Source organism: Hippopotamus amphibius, chromosome 2 (genome assembly GCF_030028045.1).
Source record: "Hippopotamus amphibius kiboko isolate mHipAmp2 chromosome 2, mHipAmp2.hap2, whole genome shotgun sequence".
NCBI lineage: Eukaryota > Metazoa > Chordata > Mammalia > Artiodactyla > Hippopotamidae > Hippopotamus > Hippopotamus amphibius.
The window spans coordinates 37470995-37492100 of NC_080187.1; the positions used below are offsets into that span (position 1 = coordinate 37470995).

The 21106-nt window shown below is 38.1% G+C and overlaps 1 protein-coding gene across 14 annotated transcripts in view; it reads left to right on the forward strand.

The window, feature by feature from the left end:
• The window catches only part of RNF38 (ring finger protein 38), a 168713-nt gene that overhangs the window by 114315 nt on the left and 33292 nt on the right, over nucleotides 1-21106 (forward strand). For 11 of the 14 annotated variants that reach the window (XM_057722220.1, XM_057722226.1, XM_057722222.1 and 8 more), the window contains 4 exons: nucleotides 3097-3181; nucleotides 7348-7469; nucleotides 9039-9138; nucleotides 10559-10795. In XM_057722220.1, coding sequence (XP_057578203.1) covers nucleotides 3097-3181; nucleotides 7348-7469; nucleotides 9039-9138; nucleotides 10559-10621 — 370 coding nt within the window. In that variant the 3' untranslated portion in view covers nucleotides 10622-10795. Of the gene's footprint in view, nucleotides 1-3096; nucleotides 3182-7347; nucleotides 7470-9038; nucleotides 9139-10558; nucleotides 10796-18169; nucleotides 18203-21106 lie in introns of those variants that run through there. The other 3 variants (XR_009051375.1, XM_057722212.1, XM_057722211.1) reach the window with 1 other exon arrangement.

Sequence of the window (21106 nt, forward strand, 5' to 3'; positions counted from 1 at the left end):
AATGAAAATGGATCTCTCTGCTTACCTACCTCTCAAGGATACTTCCCAGAAGTTGCATGTATGACTCCTGCCTACATCCCACTGGCCAGAATTTAGTCTCATGTCTGTAACTACCTTCTAGGAAGGCTAGGGAATGTTATCTTTATACCAGAGGGCTGTGTGCCTATATCACACTATTTTTGATCATTGTAGCTTTATTGTAAGTCTTAAAATTAGATGGTATAATTCTCTCAACTTTGTTCTTAAACTGATTTTATCTAAAGTCTTTTGCATGCCCATATAAATTTTAAAATCAACAAATCAGTTTCTGCTTCAAAAAAGCTGAGATTTGGGTAGGGATTACATGAAATCTGTAGATGAGTTTTGGAAGAGAATTGACATCTTTAACAGTATTGAGTCTTTTAATCTACTTATATGGTATATTTCTCTACTTATTCATCTTTTAAAATTTGTCCTAGTGGTGTTTTTACAGTTTATATTGTACAGGTCTTGCACATGTTTTGTTAAATTCATCTGTAATGTTTCACGTTTTTTTATGCTGTTGTGGATGATATTTTTTTAATGTAATAAAAGTTTTTTTTTAAGCTCTTTATTGGAGTATAATTGCTTTACACTGTTGTGCCAGTTTCTGCTGTACAACACGGTGAATCAGCTGTATTTATACATATATCCCCATATCCCCTCCCTCCTGCAACTCCTTCCCACCCTCCCTATCCCGCCCCTCTAAATCATTGAGTTGATTTCCCTGTGTTATGCAGCACTAGCACTAGCTTCCCACTAGCTATCTATTTTACATTTGGTAGTGTATATATGTCAGTGCTACTCTCTCACTTTGTCCCAGCTTCCCCTTCGCCCCCCACCCTGTGTCCTCAAGTCTGTTCTCTACGTCTGCATCTTTATTCTTGCTCTGTCACTGGCTTCATCAGTACCATTTTTTTAGATTCCATATATATGCATTAGCATACAGTGTTTGTTTTTCTCTTTCTGGCTTACTTCACTCTGTGTGACAGACTCTAGATCCATCCACCTCACTACAAATAATTCAATTTCATTCCTTTTAATGGCTGAGTAATATTCCATTGTGTATATGTGCCACATCTTCTTTATCCATTCATCTGTTGATGAGCATTTAGGTTGCTTCCATGTCCTGGCTGTTGTAAATAGTGCTGCAGTGAACATTGTGGTACATGCTTCTTTTTGGATTATGTTTTTTTCAGGGTATATGCCCAGGAGTGGGACTGCTGGGTAATATGGTAGTGCCATTTTTAGTTTTTTAAGGAACCTCCAAACTGTTTTCCATAGTGGCTGTACCAATTTACATTCCCACCAACCATGCAGGAGGGTTCCCTTTTCTCCACACCCTCTCCAGCATTTATTGTTTCTAGATTTTTTGATGATGGCCATTCTGACCAGTGTGAGGTGATACCTCATTGTGGCTTTGACTTGCATTTCTCTAATGATTAGAGATGTTGAGCATCTTTTCATGTGTTTGTTAGCCATCTGCATGTCTTCTTTGGAGAAATGTCTATTTAGGTCTTCCACCCATTTTTGAATTGTGTTATTTGCTTTTTTTGACAGTGAGCTACATGAGCTGCTTGTATATTTTGGAGATTAATCCTTTGTCCGTTGCTTTGTTGGCAAATGTTTTCTCCCATTCTGAGGGTTGTCTTGTCTTGTTTATAGTTTCTTCTGCTGTGCAAAAGCTTTTAAGTTTCATTAGGTCCCATTTGTTTATTTTTGATTTTATTTCCATTATTCTAGGAGATGGGTCAAAAAGAATCTTCCTTTGATTTATGTCACAGAGTGTTCTGCCTATGTTTTCCTCTAGGAGTTTTATAGTCTCTGGCCTTACATTTAGGTCTTTAATCCCTTTTGAGTTTGTTTTTGTGTATGGTGTTAGGAAGTGTTCTCATTTCATTCTTTTACATGTAGCTGTCCAGTTTTCCCAGTACCGCTTATTGAAGAGGCTGTCTTTTTTCCATTGTATATTCGTGCCTCCTTTGTCAAAGACAAGATGCCCACATGTGTATGGGTTTATCTCTGGGCTCTCTATTCTGTTCCATTGGTCTGTATTTCTGTTTTTGTGCCAATACCATACTGTCTTGATCACTGTAGCCTTGTAGTATAGTTTGAAGTCAGGGAGCCTGATTCCTCCAGCTCTGTCTTTCCTTCTCAGGATTGCTTTGGATATTTGGGGTCTCCTGTGTTTCCATACAAATCGTAAAATTTCTTGTTCTAGTTCTATGAAAAATGCCGTTGGTAATTTGATAGGGAGTGCGTTGAATCTGTAAATTGCTTTGGGTAGTACAGTCGTTTTCACAATGTTGATTCTTCCCATCCGAGAACATGGTATGTCCCTCCATCTGTTTGTATCGTCTTTGATTTCTTTCATCAGTGTCTTACAGTTTTCTGCATTCAAGTCTTTTGCCTCTTTAGGCAGGTTTATTCCTGGGTATTTTATTCTTTTTGTTGCAGTGCTAAATGGGAGTGTTTCCTTAATTTCTCTTTCTGCTCTTTTTGTTAGTGTATAGGAATGCAAGAGATTTCTGTGCATTAATTTTCTATCCTGCTACTTTATACTGAATTCATCAATTAGTGCTAGCAGTTTTCTGGTGGCATCTTTAGGGTTTTCTATGTATAATATCATGTCATCTGCAAAGAGTGGCAATTTTACTTCTTTTCCAGTTTGGATTCCTTTTATTTTTCTTCTCTGATTGCTGTGACTAAAACGTCCAAAACTATGTTGAATAGTAGTGGTGGTGTTCCTGTTCTTAGAGGGAATGCTTTCAGTTTTTCACCATTTAGAATGATGTTGGCTGTTGGTTTGTCATATATGGCTTTCATTATGTTGAAGTAATTTCCTTCTGTGCCTACTTTCTGGAGAGTTTTTATCATAAATCGATGTTGAATTTTGTCAGTAGCTTAGTAAATGATTTTTAACTGTTTATTACTAGTGAAGTCAGTTTCTTTAAAGGGTTGTCACTGATCAACACTGACCAGTCTTTATCCCTGTAGCACCGGCCTTGTTCTTCTCATCCTTTTCATTGAAATAATGTATTAATGTATCAATGCTTGTGTTGGTTATTTTCATTGCAGATCAATGCTTCCAGTGCCACCTGCAGTGGGCCCAACTTTCAGTTTTGAATTGGATGTGGAAGATGGAGAAGTAGAAAATTACGAGGTGAGTAGGTGAATTGCGAATTAATTGGGGGAATTTTGTACGCATGTTGCGCTACTCAACTCTTTCATCTAATTAAACATTTATTAGGTGAATCCCATTGTATATTTCAGGATACAGATATGTCAAAAAATAGTTCATCCCTGGACTTCCTAGGTGGTGCAGTGGTAAAGAATCTGCCTGCCAATGCAGGGGACATGGGTTCGAGCCCTGCCCTGGGAAGATTCCACATGCCATGGAGCAACTAAGCCCGTGCGCCTAAAAAAAAAAAAAAAATAGTTCATCCTTAAAGATATTTCAACATGTACCACACAGTTATGATAATAAGACTTTGGTGCTCTGTTAGAATTACATACAATTCCTATGAAAGAATGTAAATGAGAAAATGGTGAATTATGATTGGATGTTCTGATAAGATTTTGTGGCAGCAAAAGTGTTAGAGCTAGTTCCTGAAGGTTGGGAAAGCTTTTTCATGCCTAAGATTGAGGCAGGAAAATGCTGGATAGTCTTGAGGAAGAACGTACACTCTGGCTGAAGTGTAAGGAGAAAATGGAGATTTGATTGCAAAGCTCAACTGGTTGTTTTTGAGTGCCCTATTCTTGCCCTGGTAGAGAATAGATATAATTTTGAATAATATGGATGGAAGGAACCACTAAATGTTTTGGTGTTTATGGCATCAGATTGCTACCTTAAAGAGTCAGAATTCCTCTAATAGCATGAAGGAATAGAAGGGAGTGGTTTGAAGTTAGTGGCAGAGAAACCTATTTAACAGGTCAGATAATAAATTATAAAACCATGCAAGTTCTGACCTGTGGGAACTGCAAATAGAAAAGAGTATATCTTGAAAGACATTTTAACACTAGAATCAATAGGCTCTGGTCATTGAATAGTTTGTGGTAGTGTCAGGGTTGTGAGTGGGGGGGATGCAAGAGAAGATGCTCTGCAAAAGGACTGCAGTATGCTTGTGCAGAAGGCAGACTCAAAGATGACGGGACAAGTAGAAGACACCATTTAACTTAGATGATGTTGACATTGTTATATTATTTGAGGTTAGGAGTAGGACGGACAGTTTACGGAAGGCACAGATGGTTTTGGAAATGTTGAGTGTGAGTGACTATGTGACTGCCAGCTGTCTGCTGCTTTCTCCAGCCTCACTCAGTCTCTATACAATATGAATACTGGAACAAGGTTTTTTCGTTGTTTGTTTTTTTAGGTGAATTGAACATGGGAACAAGGAGGAAAGACACACAAACAGTCCTAAAGCACCTTTTTTTTTTTTTTCCCTCTCCAGTGCATGTGGAAGAGATCAGGCCAAATGCTATATTCTTTTGTAGTTTTGAAAATGCTGTTATGTCACTTCTCTGCATATCCACTGATCCTGCAGTGTCCTTTGGATTCCATTCCCAGATATCTTGAGAAAGGGGCTATAATAATTTCCTGTTTCTACACTGTTTATGTAGTTTTGTAATAAGCAAAGGAGTTGGTTATCCTTTAGGCATTTTGTACTAAAAATTAAGTCATAGGTCACATTGCTGAAAAGGACAGCTCTTTATTAAACAGATCTTATATCAGTGGTACAAAACAGTGATACCATCCTAGTATAAGAAAAATATTTTGTGTTTGGCCTTGGAGTCCCCCCTTTTTAACTAATTTATTTATTTATTTTTAATTTTTTATTTATTTCTTATTTTCTTTTGGCCTCGCCACGCGGCAGCAGGATCTTAGTTCCCCCACCAGGAATCAAACCCACGCCACCTGCATTGGAAGAGTGGAGTCTTTGTTTTTGTTTTTGTTTTTTGTTGTTGTTGGGTTTTTTTTGTGGAGTCTTAACAACTGGACTGCCAGGGAAGTCCCCAGGAGTCCCTTTCTAAATTGTAGTTTGGGTTGACTGTGTTTAATCTTCTGCAAAGTCATACTTTAATCCAGTCAGTAAAGTCTTACTTGCTTTTTCTGGTGCTATCTCATTGTGGACACAACTACAACATTCCCTAGTCTGGAGTACTCACCATTTTTTGAGTCTGCCCTGTACATCCTTGCTTCAGTGCCTTCACTCCCCTTGATTCTTCTGCTTAAGAACTTTTCCCCCTTCCTGCACATGGCCGTCTTTCAAGACCCAGCTAAAAACCTGCCGCCTTTATGAAAGGCATTTCTAGTCCATTCCCAGGTCTACATGAGTTTCTCCCTCCTTTTTGCTCCCATAGGTCTTATAAAACCATACATGCTAATCATGTTCTGCCTTCAGATCATGTAGATTTGTTGAGGGCTCAATTATCATTACATTCTCCATCGAATAAGGCCTTAAAATAATTGTTATAAATTGTATTAGTTGACCTAAGTGTCCTATAGAATATAAAATAGAAGTATAAAAGATGTATTGCCTATATCATAAATTTTATAGCTAATTGTAATCAGCATCAATTAAATTTAACCAATTACCATCTATTCTAGCATTTAGAAAACTTAGGGGCATGCATGGGAAAGGGGGAGCAATTTATTTAGATGACCTAATTCTCCAAATAGAGCTGCACCGAAAGCAGTGTAGCAGCAGCGTCATGTTAGAATAGTTATCACAGCACTGATTATTGAGATTATGGGAAATTAAATCTGTTCCTCTCATTGTCCATCATTATTTCTTTGTTACCTATTCTCTTTTTTTTTTTTTTAATTTAGTTATCTATTGGCTGTGTCGGGTCCTCATTGCTATGTGCAGGCTTTCTCTAGTTGCCGAGAGCAGGTTTCTCATTGTGGTGGCTTCTCTTGTTATGGAGCACAGGCTCTAGGCTCATGGGCTTCAGTAGTTGTGGCACGTGGGCTCAGTAGTTGTTGTGGCCCATGGGCTTAGTTGCTCCGTGGCATGTGGATCCTCCCGTAGCAGGGATCCAACCCGTGTCCCCTGCTTTGGCAGGCGGACTCCCAACTACTGCGCCACCAGGGAAGTCCCCTGTAGTAGCCTTTAAAAAAAAAAAAAAAAAAAAAAAGAGGGAAAGCAGCGTGCACATGGCTGCCTGATTGTCAGATAAAGCAAATGAGCAATTAAAGCCATTGAAAACTAGGAGAAAGGAGGTACTAATGTAAAATCAAGCATAATAGCTGCAGTGTGTTGAAACACATCAACTTTGTTAAAGTCCATGAGTTTATAAGTGGTACTTCAAAAAATAAAAGAAAAAATAAACTCATTGGTCTTATCCACCTGTTTTATGTAAGTTATACTGTTGAGTACAGTTTGATATGAAGCAGTTGATCAATATAGAATTATTTCCTCTAATGAAGAAAGAGTGATAGAATGTTACCATTTTGCTGTCTTTAATGAATTAATCGATCTAGGTACTGTTCCATCAGTGCTAATGTAACAACTAGACATGCTGAGCCTCCTCATGGAAATAGTAAAATCTTCCAATTTATAGGAAGTACAGGGGACAAAGAATTTTATTAAACCACACGAGTCAGGGGTAGGGAGGTTCAGTCAGCAAAATTCACACTGTGAGAATTTCTACAGGCCATTGACCTGGTTTCTTTAACAAACATAAGAGTAAAAAAAAAATACTTGAGACAACAAGCAGTAATAATATGGATTTATTTGTATCCTAATTTGAACAAACTATTTTAAAAAATGTGTTGAAAATAATTGAAACAGATGTTTGATGTTAAGGAATTACTAATCCTGGGGGTGTGAATGTGTTACTGTGGTTATATTCTTTTAAAAAGTGTTTTAGTTTTTATAGTGGTGGTGGTTCTCAATCTGGGGACAGTTTTATCCCTTAGAGGATATTTAGCAACATCTGGAGATATTTTTGTAGAGGCCAGGGTGACTGCCAAACATCCTACAGTGCACAGAACAACCTCCCATAAAATTTTATCCAGCCCCAAATGTCCAAATTGCTGAGGTTGACAGACTATCTTAAAGATGCAAACAGAACTATTTTACCAGTAGAATACCATGTTTTAGTTTTCTTTCAAAATAATCTGGGGTTTAGGAGTGGAAAGTAAAAGGTGAGATAAAATCAACTATGAATTGTTGAGCCTGGGTAATGGACATATGGAAGTAATTTCTTTATACTCTTTCTCTATTTCAGTATTTTAAAAATTTTCCATAATAAAGGTTTTTAAAAATATATATTGGAACATAAAATTGAAAGAAAGATGCAGATGTGTCTCTCTTTCCCGTGTAGGCCCTGTTAAACCTAGCAGAGCGACTGGGAGAGGCCAAGCCTCGAGGACTGACTAAAGCAGATATTGAACAACTTCCTTCTTACCGGTTCAATCCTAACAACCACCAGTCAGAACAGACTTTGTAAGTACATTTTTCTGACATTCTGTGTTGAATTTCCTTTTCCACCTTTATGAAATAAAAGCTTGAAAGTCAAAGATAACTTGATAAAGATAAGTATTGACTATTTCATACTCTAGGCCTATACTGTCTCTAAGATAGCTACTAGTCACATGGAGCTGTTTAAATAACATTAAAAGTTAAAATTTTTAGTTGCACTAGGTAATGATGCTATATTGGAAGATGTAGATGTAGAACATTTCTGTCACCTGAGAAAGTTATATTGGACAGTGCTGTTCTGGATTTTTAGGTTGTCTAGAAATCTTAAGGTTTTTAATTCAAACTCTAGAATGTTTTATATTAGATTGAAAAGTCTCATACCTGTCAAATTTGAGGGTTTTACCTAAAGATTCTGCTTATTATAATATCTTTTTTAATAGCAACTCTACTGAGATACAGTTCACATTTACAGTGTACAATCTAGTGGTTTTTAGTATATTCATAGAGTTTTGCAATCATCATCACAATCAAATTTACACCATTTTCATCACCCCCAGTAGAAACCCCTCATCCATTAGTAGCCACTCCCCAATTCTCAACCCTGTAAACCCTGGCTCAGCCCCCCACTAATTTACTTTTATCTGCATAGATTTACCTATTCTGGACATTTCACATAAACTGAACTATGTAACATAGGGTCTTTTGGGTCTGGCTTCTTTCGTTTAGTGTAACGTTTTCAAGGACTGTCATATTGTAGCTTGTATCGCTTTTGTCCTAATTGGCTACGCCATTTTACATTCCCATCAGCAGTGTACAGAAGTTTCAGTTTCTCCACATCCTTGCCAGTGCTTGTTATTGCCTGTCTCCTGATTCTAGCCATCCTAGTGAGAGTGAAGTGTTATCTCATTGAGGTTTTCATTTCCATTTCCCGGGTGGCTAGTGAAGTTGAGCTCTTTAGCTATGCTTATTGGCCATTTATATATCTTTTCTGGAGAAATGTGTATTCTCATTCTTTGTCTACTTTTTAAGTGGGTTGTCTTTATTAATTAAGTTGTAGGAGTTAAATTTTTTTTTTAATGGGTAAAGTTCGATTTATCTGCTTTTTTTGGTTATTGTTTCTTGTATTTTTGATATCATCTCTAAGAAGCCATTGCCTCTTCCAAGGTCATGAAGATTTACTCCTGTGTTTCCTTCTGAGAGTCTAATAGTTTTTAGCTCTTATATTTAGGCTTTTCATTTTTTAGTTAATTTTTGTATATTGTGTGAGGTAGGGGTCCAACTCCATTCTTTTGCATTTGAGTATCCAGCTGTTCCAACACCATTTGTTGAACATAATAGTCTCTTCAGTATTTAGGCTGGTTTGGATGTTAAACCAGAAATTTTCTTGATGATCTCTCACTCAGTAAAGCAAAGCACTCTTACTAAATGTCTTAATATCATGCTTTTTTCAAGGTATTAATAGATTATTTTTTCTTAAAATTTAGATGGTATTTTGATAAGTGAGATGGTAAGTGTTTTTGTAGCCTTCAATAGTTGTACCAAAATAGAAACTGCTTGGTATTACGGTTAAACAATCTTTTTGCTTTATTTTAGGTGTGTAGTATGCATGTGTGATTTTGAGTCAAGGCAGCTACTTAGAGTTTTACCCTGTAACCACGAGTTCCATGCCAAGTGTGTCGACAAATGGCTTAAGGTAAAAAGTTGTCATCTGAAAAGAATGGCATTGAATTTTCTTTCTTACTGATCATAGTTTCATGTAGAGTTAAGTCTATGGTTTGGTGGAGGGTGATTAAGGAGACAAAATTAAAACACAGCTTTCAGTTATGATTTCTACAAATTAAGAGAAAAAGACCAGTAGAAATGAACTAGAGTCCTCAACATGAGAGTAATTGAGCAAAATCTGAAAATGGATTTTCTGTCTTCGATAATCAGTATGTTCTAACTTTCTTTTAAGAGTTTAGAGGGGGACCTCACTGGAGGTTCTTTGTCAGAGACTTACATGAGAAATAAACGTCTATTGCTTTTACATAATTCTGACCATTTTCTCCTTTGTGTGTAGGGGTGGGGGTGGGGCAGAGACACAAATTCTAGTAGTATGCCAGGGTGAAATTATTGCAGGGGCGTATTTTCTGTTACTTATAACAGTAGGATAAGAAGATGATGAAGTAAAATAATTTAGTCAACTTTATGGTTGGTTGATTGGTTGGTTTTAGATTATTCTGAGTAGGACATGATAGTATTGCTTAGATAACGTCATGGTTTGTGAGGAAAACAAATGAGTTAAAATAGAATCAGTCCTCTGTGTGAGCACAGATTAAGGGTACCCAGTTTAGTCCAAACTGAATCCTAAGGCAAAGAGTCTAAACTTTAGAAAAAGAAAGTTACTGTATATGCATAGCCCTGACACATGTTAGAGAATGACCAGAAAATCACAGGTTCCATGTGGCTGATGGCTAGAGTGTGAGGGAGAGTGGCAAGAGAAGAGAGGTTCAGAGGTAAAACCAGGAGCCAGCTTATTGTGAAACCACTGTGAAGTGTGCGAGAGTTTGGATTTGATCCTGAAAGCATGTGGGAGGATGTGTTTTAGAAAGGTCACGGCCACAGTTTGGAGAATGGAATAGAGGAGATAATTTCTGAGAGACTCGGAAATGGAATAACGATGTTCTGGGCCAGATGGAGAACAAATAGTAGAAGTTGGATGAGAAGAGGAGTACTTGATTTGAGAGTTATCATAATATAAAAATGAGAGTATTTGATGAAAAATGCTTTGTAGAACTTGAGAGCAGGTGTTGCTTATATTTCTGATTTTAGCAACACAGCAAATGGTAATGCCGTTTGTTGAGATGGAGTTTTAAGCCAGTTATTAAATTTGTCTAAACTGGTGATGGATAGTTTTGCCTATATATTGAAACAGACCTATTAAAAAATTATTCATAGGCCATTATTGTTTTTGAGGTTTGTGGAGTATATTTTAAAAGATTAAATGATTGCTTTGTACCTTCTTAAAGGAACAAAGATGTAAAAACTGTGGAAAGTAAAAATAGTTCTCTTGCTTTTAATACGTTTCACTGTATAAGTCAGAATTCAAACAAGTTTTCTCTTGTGTGTTTTAGGCAAATCGTACTTGCCCAATCTGCCGAGCTGATGCTTCAGAAGTGCATCGGGATTCAGAATGACCAGCCTAAGAGCACAAGTTTAGTTTGGGTGTTCCTTGTCACATGTACATATGGACGATCCATTGAACTTAATCTGTGTGGCTTCCAGCCCTCCCTTTACCAAAAGGGTCAATGGACCTTTCTTTGCACTGTGTGACTTAATCAACTATAAAAGCTTACAATTAGTCTTCACAATTATGGGATTGTTATACTAACCGTGTGATTGGAACTCCAAAGACTTTTTCTTTAGCTTAATTTTGTGTGTGCACTAACATTCCCTGGTTTTTGTGTGATCATTCCGAGTGTTGCTGCAAGATTACAGTGGACGTGATCTTTTAGCATGTGCTTTTATAAAAAGTGGTAGCTCCAGATGATATAGCAATCTACCTTATATAGAGCCTTCAGAAACTGTGAGTGGAAATGAATGCAGCGTATGACTGTAGGTGATAAATGTATCTGTGTGTGTGTGAGAGAGAATGTAAGAAACTACTTGTGTGAGGGCATGGTAGCTAATGTGTGTATGAGATCCTATATACCAGCATGTACCAAGAATGTGTGTGTAGTTTTAATTATGCTGCAATGTATAATCTGGTGTGTTATTTAAACAGCACTAGTACTGTACACTGGTTTTTTCCCTTGTGTTTGCTGTTGCACACTGATTGCTAAGGGTGCATCAATTATAAGCATTGAATACTCCATCCCCTTCCCTCCCAATGAATGGAATGAGAAAAGCCTTCTTCCTTTGCTTCAGGCAGCTGTCACCTTCTCTTCATTGGTGGTCCCAAGTGGGTCACTTAAGGAAAAAAGTGTAACAGATTCTCACTCCATGAACCTGATATTTTGATTCTGTTGTGAAAAAGAAATTTTTAAATCTCCAACTTGCTGTTTCCAAAAAGAAGGTGCAATATCATACATCATCAATTAGCAATATTAGCATTTCAATCAATGATTTGAATGTTGATACTCTCGTTTTTCCTTTACATTTCCAGTAAGCTTCTTACCGGAAGTACTTGTGATTTTTATTTTATTTTTTTTAATGTTTAGATTTGTAGTCTATTCTGAAGATATTTGAGTAATATATTTCTAAGAATACCACTGGTCCCATGAAGTCTCACCCCCTCTACTTCCACAAGAACAAAATCTAATAACTCAGCTTGACTTCTGATATGTTCTTTGTTCAAGCTCCCAAAGGCAACTAAATTGTTTTAAGAAAACTTTATTTCTGTTCTGCCAAGCTCCGATTCTGAAAGTTGTCTAGTTCCTCTCCCCTTAGTAAATGTGCTTCTCATCGAAATCCTTGTTTCCAGGATGGATCAAGTGCTGTGACAGCTCGAGTTCCTTAGACCTGATGTGCTTTGATGTTTTATTGCTTTTCTTTTTAGTTTTTGTTTGAATGAGAAAAAAATTAATATAACAGATATCCAGAATACTTGCAGTATAAATGAAGATTTGATTTTTGTATAAAAAATAATGCTGTAAAACAGGAATTGACCTTCATTTAGTTGATCTGAAAATAACACATAGCTGTGTGGGTTTTTTTCAGTAGGTTCACTGAGCATAATTCAGATTGTTTAAAGTCATCTTTCCAGCAATGTTTGGATTCCTCTCTCATTCTTCTAGTGTGTTCAGCACTGTCTGCCTCTTCCTGCAGTTGATGTCCTTGCTCTGTTTGCAGTAGCGCCAGCTGCATAACTCCAGTTGGGACTGTGATGACTGTGAAGCTGCCAGCTTCACTCAGCTCTCAGTTGGCTCTGTGTCCGTTTTCTTCTCAGACAGTGTTAACTACTTGTTACTGCCATGCTACTTGCCTTCCCTTGAAGACTCTATAAGCTCATCACAGCTTAGAGTTCAGTAAATTCACACAGAAGCACAATTTTGCCCTTTTCCAGACACTGTTGCCTCTATCTAGTCATACAAATAGGATTTTGCATACTTTCTGTTTGCCCGTGTATTTGTCAGTGCATCAGAAATACATCTAAACAGTGGTAAAATGCACATGTTACTTTTAAATCATTAGAATATTCCCCACCTGTTCATGATTAATAAAGTGTGTTAAAGACCAAAATTATTGGTGTAATAATCAGCTACATTACAAATCACGTATAGTTTAATCTTTATTTTTTTTAATTAAAAAAATCATGTTTAAAATGGCAAAAGCCCATCTTATACATACTCTTTTATATAGCTGCAAAAAGTTTATATCTGTACAGATCTAACATAACACTACTACACTCAGTATTCATTTTATTGAAGCATGCAAGTAAAGCACTTTTTCTAATTTATATAGATACCTAATTAACAAGGCACATTGTACTAATGACTAGGAAAAGTAGCTCTTTCTTCCCTCCCTCTGACGATGAATTCTTGTCATACCCCTATTCCATTAAATTTTTGAGAGGCCGTTGGCAATTTAGGAGGCAGCAGGGTCTATTTTGGTAAAATCCTGAATTGTTGCACTCTTGTGACTGATCTCTCATTGGGAATGTCTTTTCTTCACATGGGGCTCTTAGAGACGTGTGCAGACTTGCCTATTAAGTGGTTAGTGCATGTTAGGAGCATACATGCATGTGTTCTGAACCAGCTCATACTGGCCACAGTGAACAACTTTGTGGCTAGCAGAAGAGAAAGAACAGTTGCTTCGTCCCCACCTGTTGACCCCTTGGGTGATGCACCAGATAGCAGGCAGATGTGGGCTTGTTGCCTTCTTCCTCTTTCCTAAAACAATTTTGGGTTTCCTACCTTAACTCTGATGTGTTTTTTGTTTGTTTTCTTTTTGTTTGTTTGTTTTCCTGTGCATGAAATACCATCTTTGTTTGTTTTTAGTACCCCCTCTTCCCCAACAGAACAAAACAAAAAACAAGGCCTCCAGGTATCAAGATCTCATTAGGATTTTCTGTCCTGAATTTTTTTGAGCAAAATCTGGAAAATGTGAAAGCATATTTAGATTTTATACAGTCTCTGAAATGTAATTTGTTAAGATTCTTATATTTGGGCCTCTTATAATATTTTGAATGAGATCTACCAACTCACGAGAATATTTTTCACAAATATCTTTAGGCCTTTATTAGAAAGCTGTTTTCCCCCTGTTGGTACATTTGGTTACCTCATTTTGCTGTTTGTTTCAGATTATGAAAGCTTACAGGGGTGTATTTTGGAATCATTTGCTGAGTCATTTCCTCAAATCATACTCCATTGTATCAGTTAACATATAGTTTTAAATGTATTATAAATATCTGTAACCAAATCATTTGAAGGCTTGATAAATTTTTAACAAAGTTTGTACATTTTTTATGAAAGTTACTAGTAATGCTTTACTAAGTAGTGCAATGAATTTTTATTTTTAATCCCTGTGCCCAATTTTGGAGTTGAGAGGGTTGTTGGTAATAAATGTATGATGTACACTTAAAACATTCAGTTGTGTTTGGTGTCACTGTGTGAGGGAAGGGTAGGGGGTGTGTATGTTTGGAGGGAGGGGTGTAGGGGGATTCCAGAGGAAGATAGAATTCTTGAGCTACTAGCAGCCAGATTTAACTTTTAGACAGTAGTTCAGATTTTGTTTCGGTGTTTGTGTAAACAACTTAGAAACATAAAAGCAACTTGCATTATAACTCATATGGTAACATCTTTAAAAAGGCCAAGAAGACAACTTGAGTGTGGGCACACATATGGTATAAGCTTATTGAACAGTAAAGTTACATAGGTGTAGCTACATTTCTTTCTATGTATGTCAACCAAAAGATATAGGAAATAAGAATATAAAAGATAATTGGGCAGATTTGTTCACATTAGCTACAGTAACTCATGTCCAATTTGTCAGCATTATATGGAACGAGGAGCCTCTGCTTATTATTTTCCATACGTTTGTGTAATTGCTTTCCTTTGACTAAAAAAAGAACATAAAGCAATCTACTTATATGTATGCTGAAACTAGAAATAAAATACCAAAAAAAATAAAAGCGGGGAGGCTAAGTAATAGATCCCAATTCTTCTCACTCTTTCAGGAAGCAGTCCTTTGGCTTAAGGGGATAACCCTCTGACTGGCTCCTGTACTCCCCTGACAGAAGCACTCAGAAAAGTGACCAAGCCTGATTGTTTCCCTCATTTTTCCAGCGTACTTGAAAGAGTGAGTGTTTGTGTTGGACTTTTAATGTCTCAAAACTTGTTCTGTCTTACTGCAGAGGCATATACTGCTCAGTAAGTATCTGTGCACTCTCTCCCATCCCCCTGTCTATAATAAAGCAGCGAGGCCCATGCAGCTGGTTTGGTAGGCTTAGTCCATGTGGGAGCATTGAAAAGCTAGCTCTCTTTTCCTCTGCCATGGTGATGGCAGCCCTGGATCCTGAGTCACTACCTGGAAGAGAGCTGTCATAGAAAGCCACTGGACTCCACAGATTGTCTGTTAACAATAAATAGCTGTCCTTAAACTGCTCTTCATCAGGACTTCATCTTTGCCAGTTTATTTCCCCCTTAGTCTTTTTAGTCTTATTCTAACTAAACTTTGATAATACTAATCCTCAGATGTGTCAGTTAAACATCACTGGCTACAATTAACTTTTAATAGATCAAAAGGTCTGGTTTGCACCACAGGGTAAAATTCTTGTCAGTGTTGTGGTCAGATCACTACCAAGTGTTCAGGTCTCTTGTGTGCTTCAGACTAATGAACTATATATATGGACAGGGTTATCTAATAGAAGTGTGATTAGCCATATACAGAAATTTTTAAATTTTAGTGGCTGCATTAAAAATTAAAAAGAGTTAAGGTTTTCAAAAATGTATTCAACCTAACAGGCCCAAAATATTTCAATATGTAGTCAGTATAAAAGATTATTGAGATATTTTGTATTTTCTGGTACCAAGTCTCTGAATCCAGTATATAAGTTGCATTTACAATACATCTCAGTTTAGCTTCATTTCAGATGCACAAATAGCCACGTGGATGGTGGCTACCATGCTAGACAGGGCAGGTGTAGATGCCAGGTTATCTAATTTCCAAATAATTGAACATTACGCTCGATATCCCGAGATGTCTTAATTTTTTCATTGCATGCCTTAATGTACTACAGTATAATTAGAAGTATTTTATCTTTGTGTAGTTGAATGTAACTCGTTGCTATATGCAATACATAAATATGTAAAAAGCAGACTTCGTTCCTGTGGACATCTTAGAGCTTCCCTGGCTACCATTCAAGAACAAAGTTCCTTGTTGGTCAGTAAATTCCCAAATCAAACATTTGCTTATAGCACCTTCAGGATTCATACCTATTTAAAAGATTGACTTGCCAGTCAAAAAATTGGGCATTCTGAAGAGAGTAAGAAGTTTTTAACCCACACTGAGAGGGTGGGGCGGATTCCTACTGAGATTGCTCTAGGTGCGCATGCTCTCAACCATTTTCATGTGGCTCTCTCTGCCTCCCAAACTGGCAGGAAGTGTAGGAATAAGAAAGATTGAAGGAAGAAAAGTGAACATGGTGATAACCAGGGATACTGAATGTCACCTTACAGTTTGGCAGTGTGCTGCAGAGTCAGTATGGATGTTTTCTCACTACAGAGAGGAAGAGAGTTACTTGGGAAGAAGGAACCCAAAGTATAGTGGCTGGTTAATAAAAGGACTTAGAACCCACATGCAGCACTCTGCCAGTACAGAGCCAGGTACATGCAGTAAAGGTGTTCACCAGCTGCCTTCTTAGCCTCACTTTCATTGTTAGAATCCCTTCCCTACAGCCCCTCCTTAACGGTAAACGTAAGAGTTTCTAAAGCAGCCTTCCTCTTCCCACTACCTAGTAGTTTCAGGTTTAGATGAGAATAAGTTTTATATTATCCAACCTTATTGGTAGTTATTATCTTTTAATGAGTTCTCCAAACATGTGCCAAGAAGATTTCTGACAGTGCCAACATAATTCTGGTAATAATAGACATTCTGTAGTCAGTGCAAGCAATATGGTATCCGTACATTTTAGTTGGTTCTTTTTCTCCCCTTCTCCTTTTGGATATGTTCATACTGGACTTCAGCTAAATCATAGGACAATAACCTTGACTCCATTACGATAACAAGACCAGCCTTGCCAAGAAAAATTATCACATTCTATGGCGATTCAGGCTCAGAATGCCCCAGTTTTGATATCACTAAGGAGGAACATAGATTGCATTTACTGTAATTCCAGAACATCTAAAAGAAACTTGGATCCTCTATCTAATCCAAGCTACTAAATTTTAGTTGGGGAAGCAAAACAGAAAGGAAAAAGTGAGTTCAAGGTCAATCCATTTCTGTTTCCCACAAAATAAGGAGAAATCCAAGTCCTTCCTAAGGAGTCTGTTATGAACAGACTGCTACACAAGTTTTTATTAAGCACCAGCTTAGGCCGTGCAGCTTCAGAATCAGGAGTTCTTAGTGTATTAGTTTCCTATGACAGCCATAACAAATTACGAATTTGGTGACTTAGAACAAAGTTAATCTCGGCTTTTGGGCCAGAGGCTCAGAATCGGTGTTGGCAGCATTGTTTTTCCCTGGAGCCTCCTAGTGAGAATCTTCCATGCCTCTCCTTGGAGTTCTTTGACTTGTAGATCTGGAACTCCAGTTTCTGCCTGTCTGCACGTGGGTCTTCACAGCTCCCCTACATCTCTGTGTGTCTTCAACTGAATGGAAATCCCCACACCTCTACATAGAAGTCAGCTATAGGGAAAGCCAGGTTTGTCCAATCTCAGTAAATTTTTTTAATCTGTTTCAGTGAATGAACTCAAAACTCCAGAATTTCTTATCATAAAGCATGACTGAAATAATTTTGGCTTGGAAAGTGTTATAGAGGCTCATTCCTTTATCTTCAGTTCATTCCTGAAGCCAAAGATAAACCTCAGTCATGCTCTCACAAACTGATTCAGAGTAGCACAGCTTCCTAGTATATCCATGAAATTAACTGAGAGAGTTAACCATGAAATGTACCATCAGTTAAGTGAGCAATTAGCAATGTTTTGGTTTTTTTTAAGGGGGGATGAATAAATAGGAAAAACCTGCAATCTATGTCCCAGGTGTGCGATTTGATCCATGAGAGTTCCTTTGTTAAATCAAAATCTGATGAATCTTGAAAACATGGTAAGTGAAAGCAACCAGATGAAAGGCCACATATTATATGATTCCGTTTATGTGAAATGTCAAAAGCAAATCTGTAGACACAGATAGTAGGTTAGCGGTTGACTAGGCTGACTTAGGAGGGTTGGGGGTGACAGCCAAGGAGTGTGGGTTTCTTTTTAGGGTAATGAAAGTATTCTGAAATTGTGATGGATGCACATTTCTGTGAATATATGAAAAGCCATTGAATTGTACACTTTAAGTGGGTGAATTGTATGGTATGTAAATTATATCTCAATAAAGCTTTTTTTAAAAAACATCATGATACCCATCAGAATGTCTATAATTAAAAAGATTGACAGTATCATGTGTTGGTGGACATGAAGCAAAGGGAATTCTCATACACTGTTGGTGAGAATATAAATTGGGACAACAGAGTTAGAAAACTGCTTGATAGTATCTGCTAAAGCTAAGCATATCCTATAACCCAGTAATTTCTCTCCTAGGTATGTAGCCAACAGAAATGCATGCACAAAAAGGTATGTACAAGAATGTTCATAGCAGCCCCAAACTGGAAACAATTCAAATTTTTACCAACTATTGAATTGATAAATTACAGTTATTTATTTATTTATTTATTGGCTGCATTGCGTTGGGTCTTCGTTGCTGCCTGTGGGCTTTCTCTAGTTGCAGTGAGTGGAGGCTACTCTTTGTTGAGATGCGTGGGCTTCTCATTGCTGTGGCTTCTTTTGTTGCAGAGCATGGGCTCTAGGCATGCGGGCTTCAGTAGTTGTGGCACTTGGGCTTAGCTGCTCCGCGGCATGTGGGATCTTCCCGGACCAGGGATCAATCCCTGTCCCCTGCGTTGGCAGGCAGATTCTTAACCACTGCGTCACCAGGGAAGTCCCTATGGTTGATTTTTACAATGGTTTTTTAAACAGCAGAGAGAATAAACTACAGATACACAGAGCAACATGGATGAATCTCAACAAATATGTTGAATAAGACACAAAAGAATAAGTATGTATTCCAATTATTGAAACTTCAAAAACAAGCAGAGTGGATCTGTGCTATGAGAAGACATAGTGGTTATCCTTGGCAGCAGTGGTAGTGACTGAAAGGAGCAGAGGGGACGAGGGGCCTCTGGGCTATTAAGAATTTTCTGTTTGTTAATCTGTGTGCTTCATTACACAGTGGTTCAATTTGAGAAATTAATTGTAATCTATACTTATGATTTGCTCAGTTTTCTGTATATACCATTTTATGAACTTTATTTTAAAAATAAATGATAGATCCCATTCTGTGACCCTTTGATAGAAGCACAGCTATGCAATGCACGTGGGCAAATGAATTTTTATCTTTTTTTTTTTTTGGCCAGGTGACTTGCAGGGTCTTAGTTCCCCAACCAGGGATTGAACCCAAGCCCACCTAACCGCCAGACTGCTGCCAGAGAACTCCCAATTTTTATCATATTAAATGAGCCATTCCAGGTATATCAGTACCGCCAATGTTGTATCACATAAAACTTAAGCTCCCCAAATTAAGCACTTCCCCTATCCCAAAACATCTGTGTTTTGAACTTGCTTCAGTTAAACAAAAAGTGAGAGCAGCAACAGTATTTCCAGAATATTGTCTCCATGCTAATAAAAGGTATTTTAAGCATCCCATCCACACCAGGGGGCACTGTTGTACCAAATCAGGTTCCAAATAAAAGCCTTTTAATGTACAGGTCAGTATTGATGTGGTTATAAACATCCAAAATCTGTTTTAATGTTGCTTTTATTTATAGAAAAGCATACATTAAAAACATCTGTTTCCCAGAATAGTACAGGATCACTACAGCTCAGAGACTCCTTTCCTAAGCAATCTTGTGTTTATTCCATATGAAATAGGATTTCTAAAACTTTAAATGATTTTTTAATATTTAACTTAGAAGAGTTTTAGTTTTTCTTTTTTTCTTTTTTTTTAGTTGTATTCTAAAATGTAACTTTGTTTAGCTTTCAAATTGGGCTCCCTCCATGTTGATCAAGACTGATTTCTATGTATGAACTTGATACCTGTGCTCCTTCTGCATAGGCAGAGGTACAGTGATATTGGGGCTACACAATCTGCCAAGACCTGCCCTTACCAATCACAAGTTTACCAATGGTTCCTAAATGTCAAGTCAATTGAACACTTTCCAGTCTCACTGGACTTCACTGTGGTTTACTTATTTACTTACTTACTACTTATTTATCCTCCCTTCTTAAAGTGCCTTTGGCTATTATGGTCCTCTTCTCACTCCATCCTCCTGTTTCTCTCTGAGTTTCTTCTCTCTCCTGTCTCTCTGAGTTTCTTTGGCCTGCCACTTTTAATATCAGGGCTCCCCAGGATGCGTTCCTCACCCTCTGGTTTTCTCATTCCACATCCTTTCTCTTGAGTGACCGCATCCTCTCCTACTGATTCAAACTGTTTGATCAGTCCTCATGACCCAGACGTTCATACCTCCAATCCCAGCCTCTCTCCAGAGCTTCTGACTGGAGAACATTCCAGCTGCCTACTGAACATTTTCTCCTGAACTCCACAGCACCACCCCCCACCTCCAAACAGCCTGTAGGCAATCAAACTCAATTCATCCACATAGGAACTCATCAGATTTCCCCTCAACTTGTTTCTTCTCCTGCATTCTCTATTTCCATTGCTGACCCCACCACCCACCCGTGAAACAGGGAAGTCAGAAACAGGAAAGGCATCCCTGACTCATCCATCTTGTGCCTCTGTGACATTTAATCAATTTCCCCTTTGTCTCCTCCCCTTCCTCCACAGCCCCCTAGTTCAGGTTCCATCATCTGCCTTTTCAAGAGCTTGCTTCCAGCTTTGCACCCCACGCCCCTCATATTCAAGACTTCTCCACAGCCTCCAAAATGAGTCATTCAAAGTAGCAATCTGGCTCCCTCACCCCCACCCCCACCCATAACCTCAAACCCGTAAACGGCTCTCTGCCTACAGGACAGAGTCCAAGCTTGCAGCCTGAGCCCCTCTCTAACAAAAGCCCCCCTTGGTCTGCTGCTGACTGTGGTTCCAGCCGCAACGCTCAAGACCTCTTTGCCGTGTATTTTACCCTCTAACAGCATCAAGCTGCTTAAGGTTCCCCAGACACATTGTATTCTTTCTCTATATTTTCTCAGGCAGACCCCTCTTCCTAGAAGGTCTCTTCTTCCCCCTGCTCTCTCCCCTCACGATTCAACTCAGATGTCACCAGGAGATCTTTCCTGATCCTGTAAGTTAGGTCAGATGCTTTAACCTCTTCTGTAACAGCCTGAGATGAGCCCTATCTCTCCCCCTGGGTGTTGTCAGCACTTGTGGGGTCTCCATTAACCTGTGAGCATCTTGAGTCTGCCCTGAGGCATGTCTTTACCTCTAGGGCCTCGCACAGAATCTGGCACAGGGCAGAGGTTCAAGAA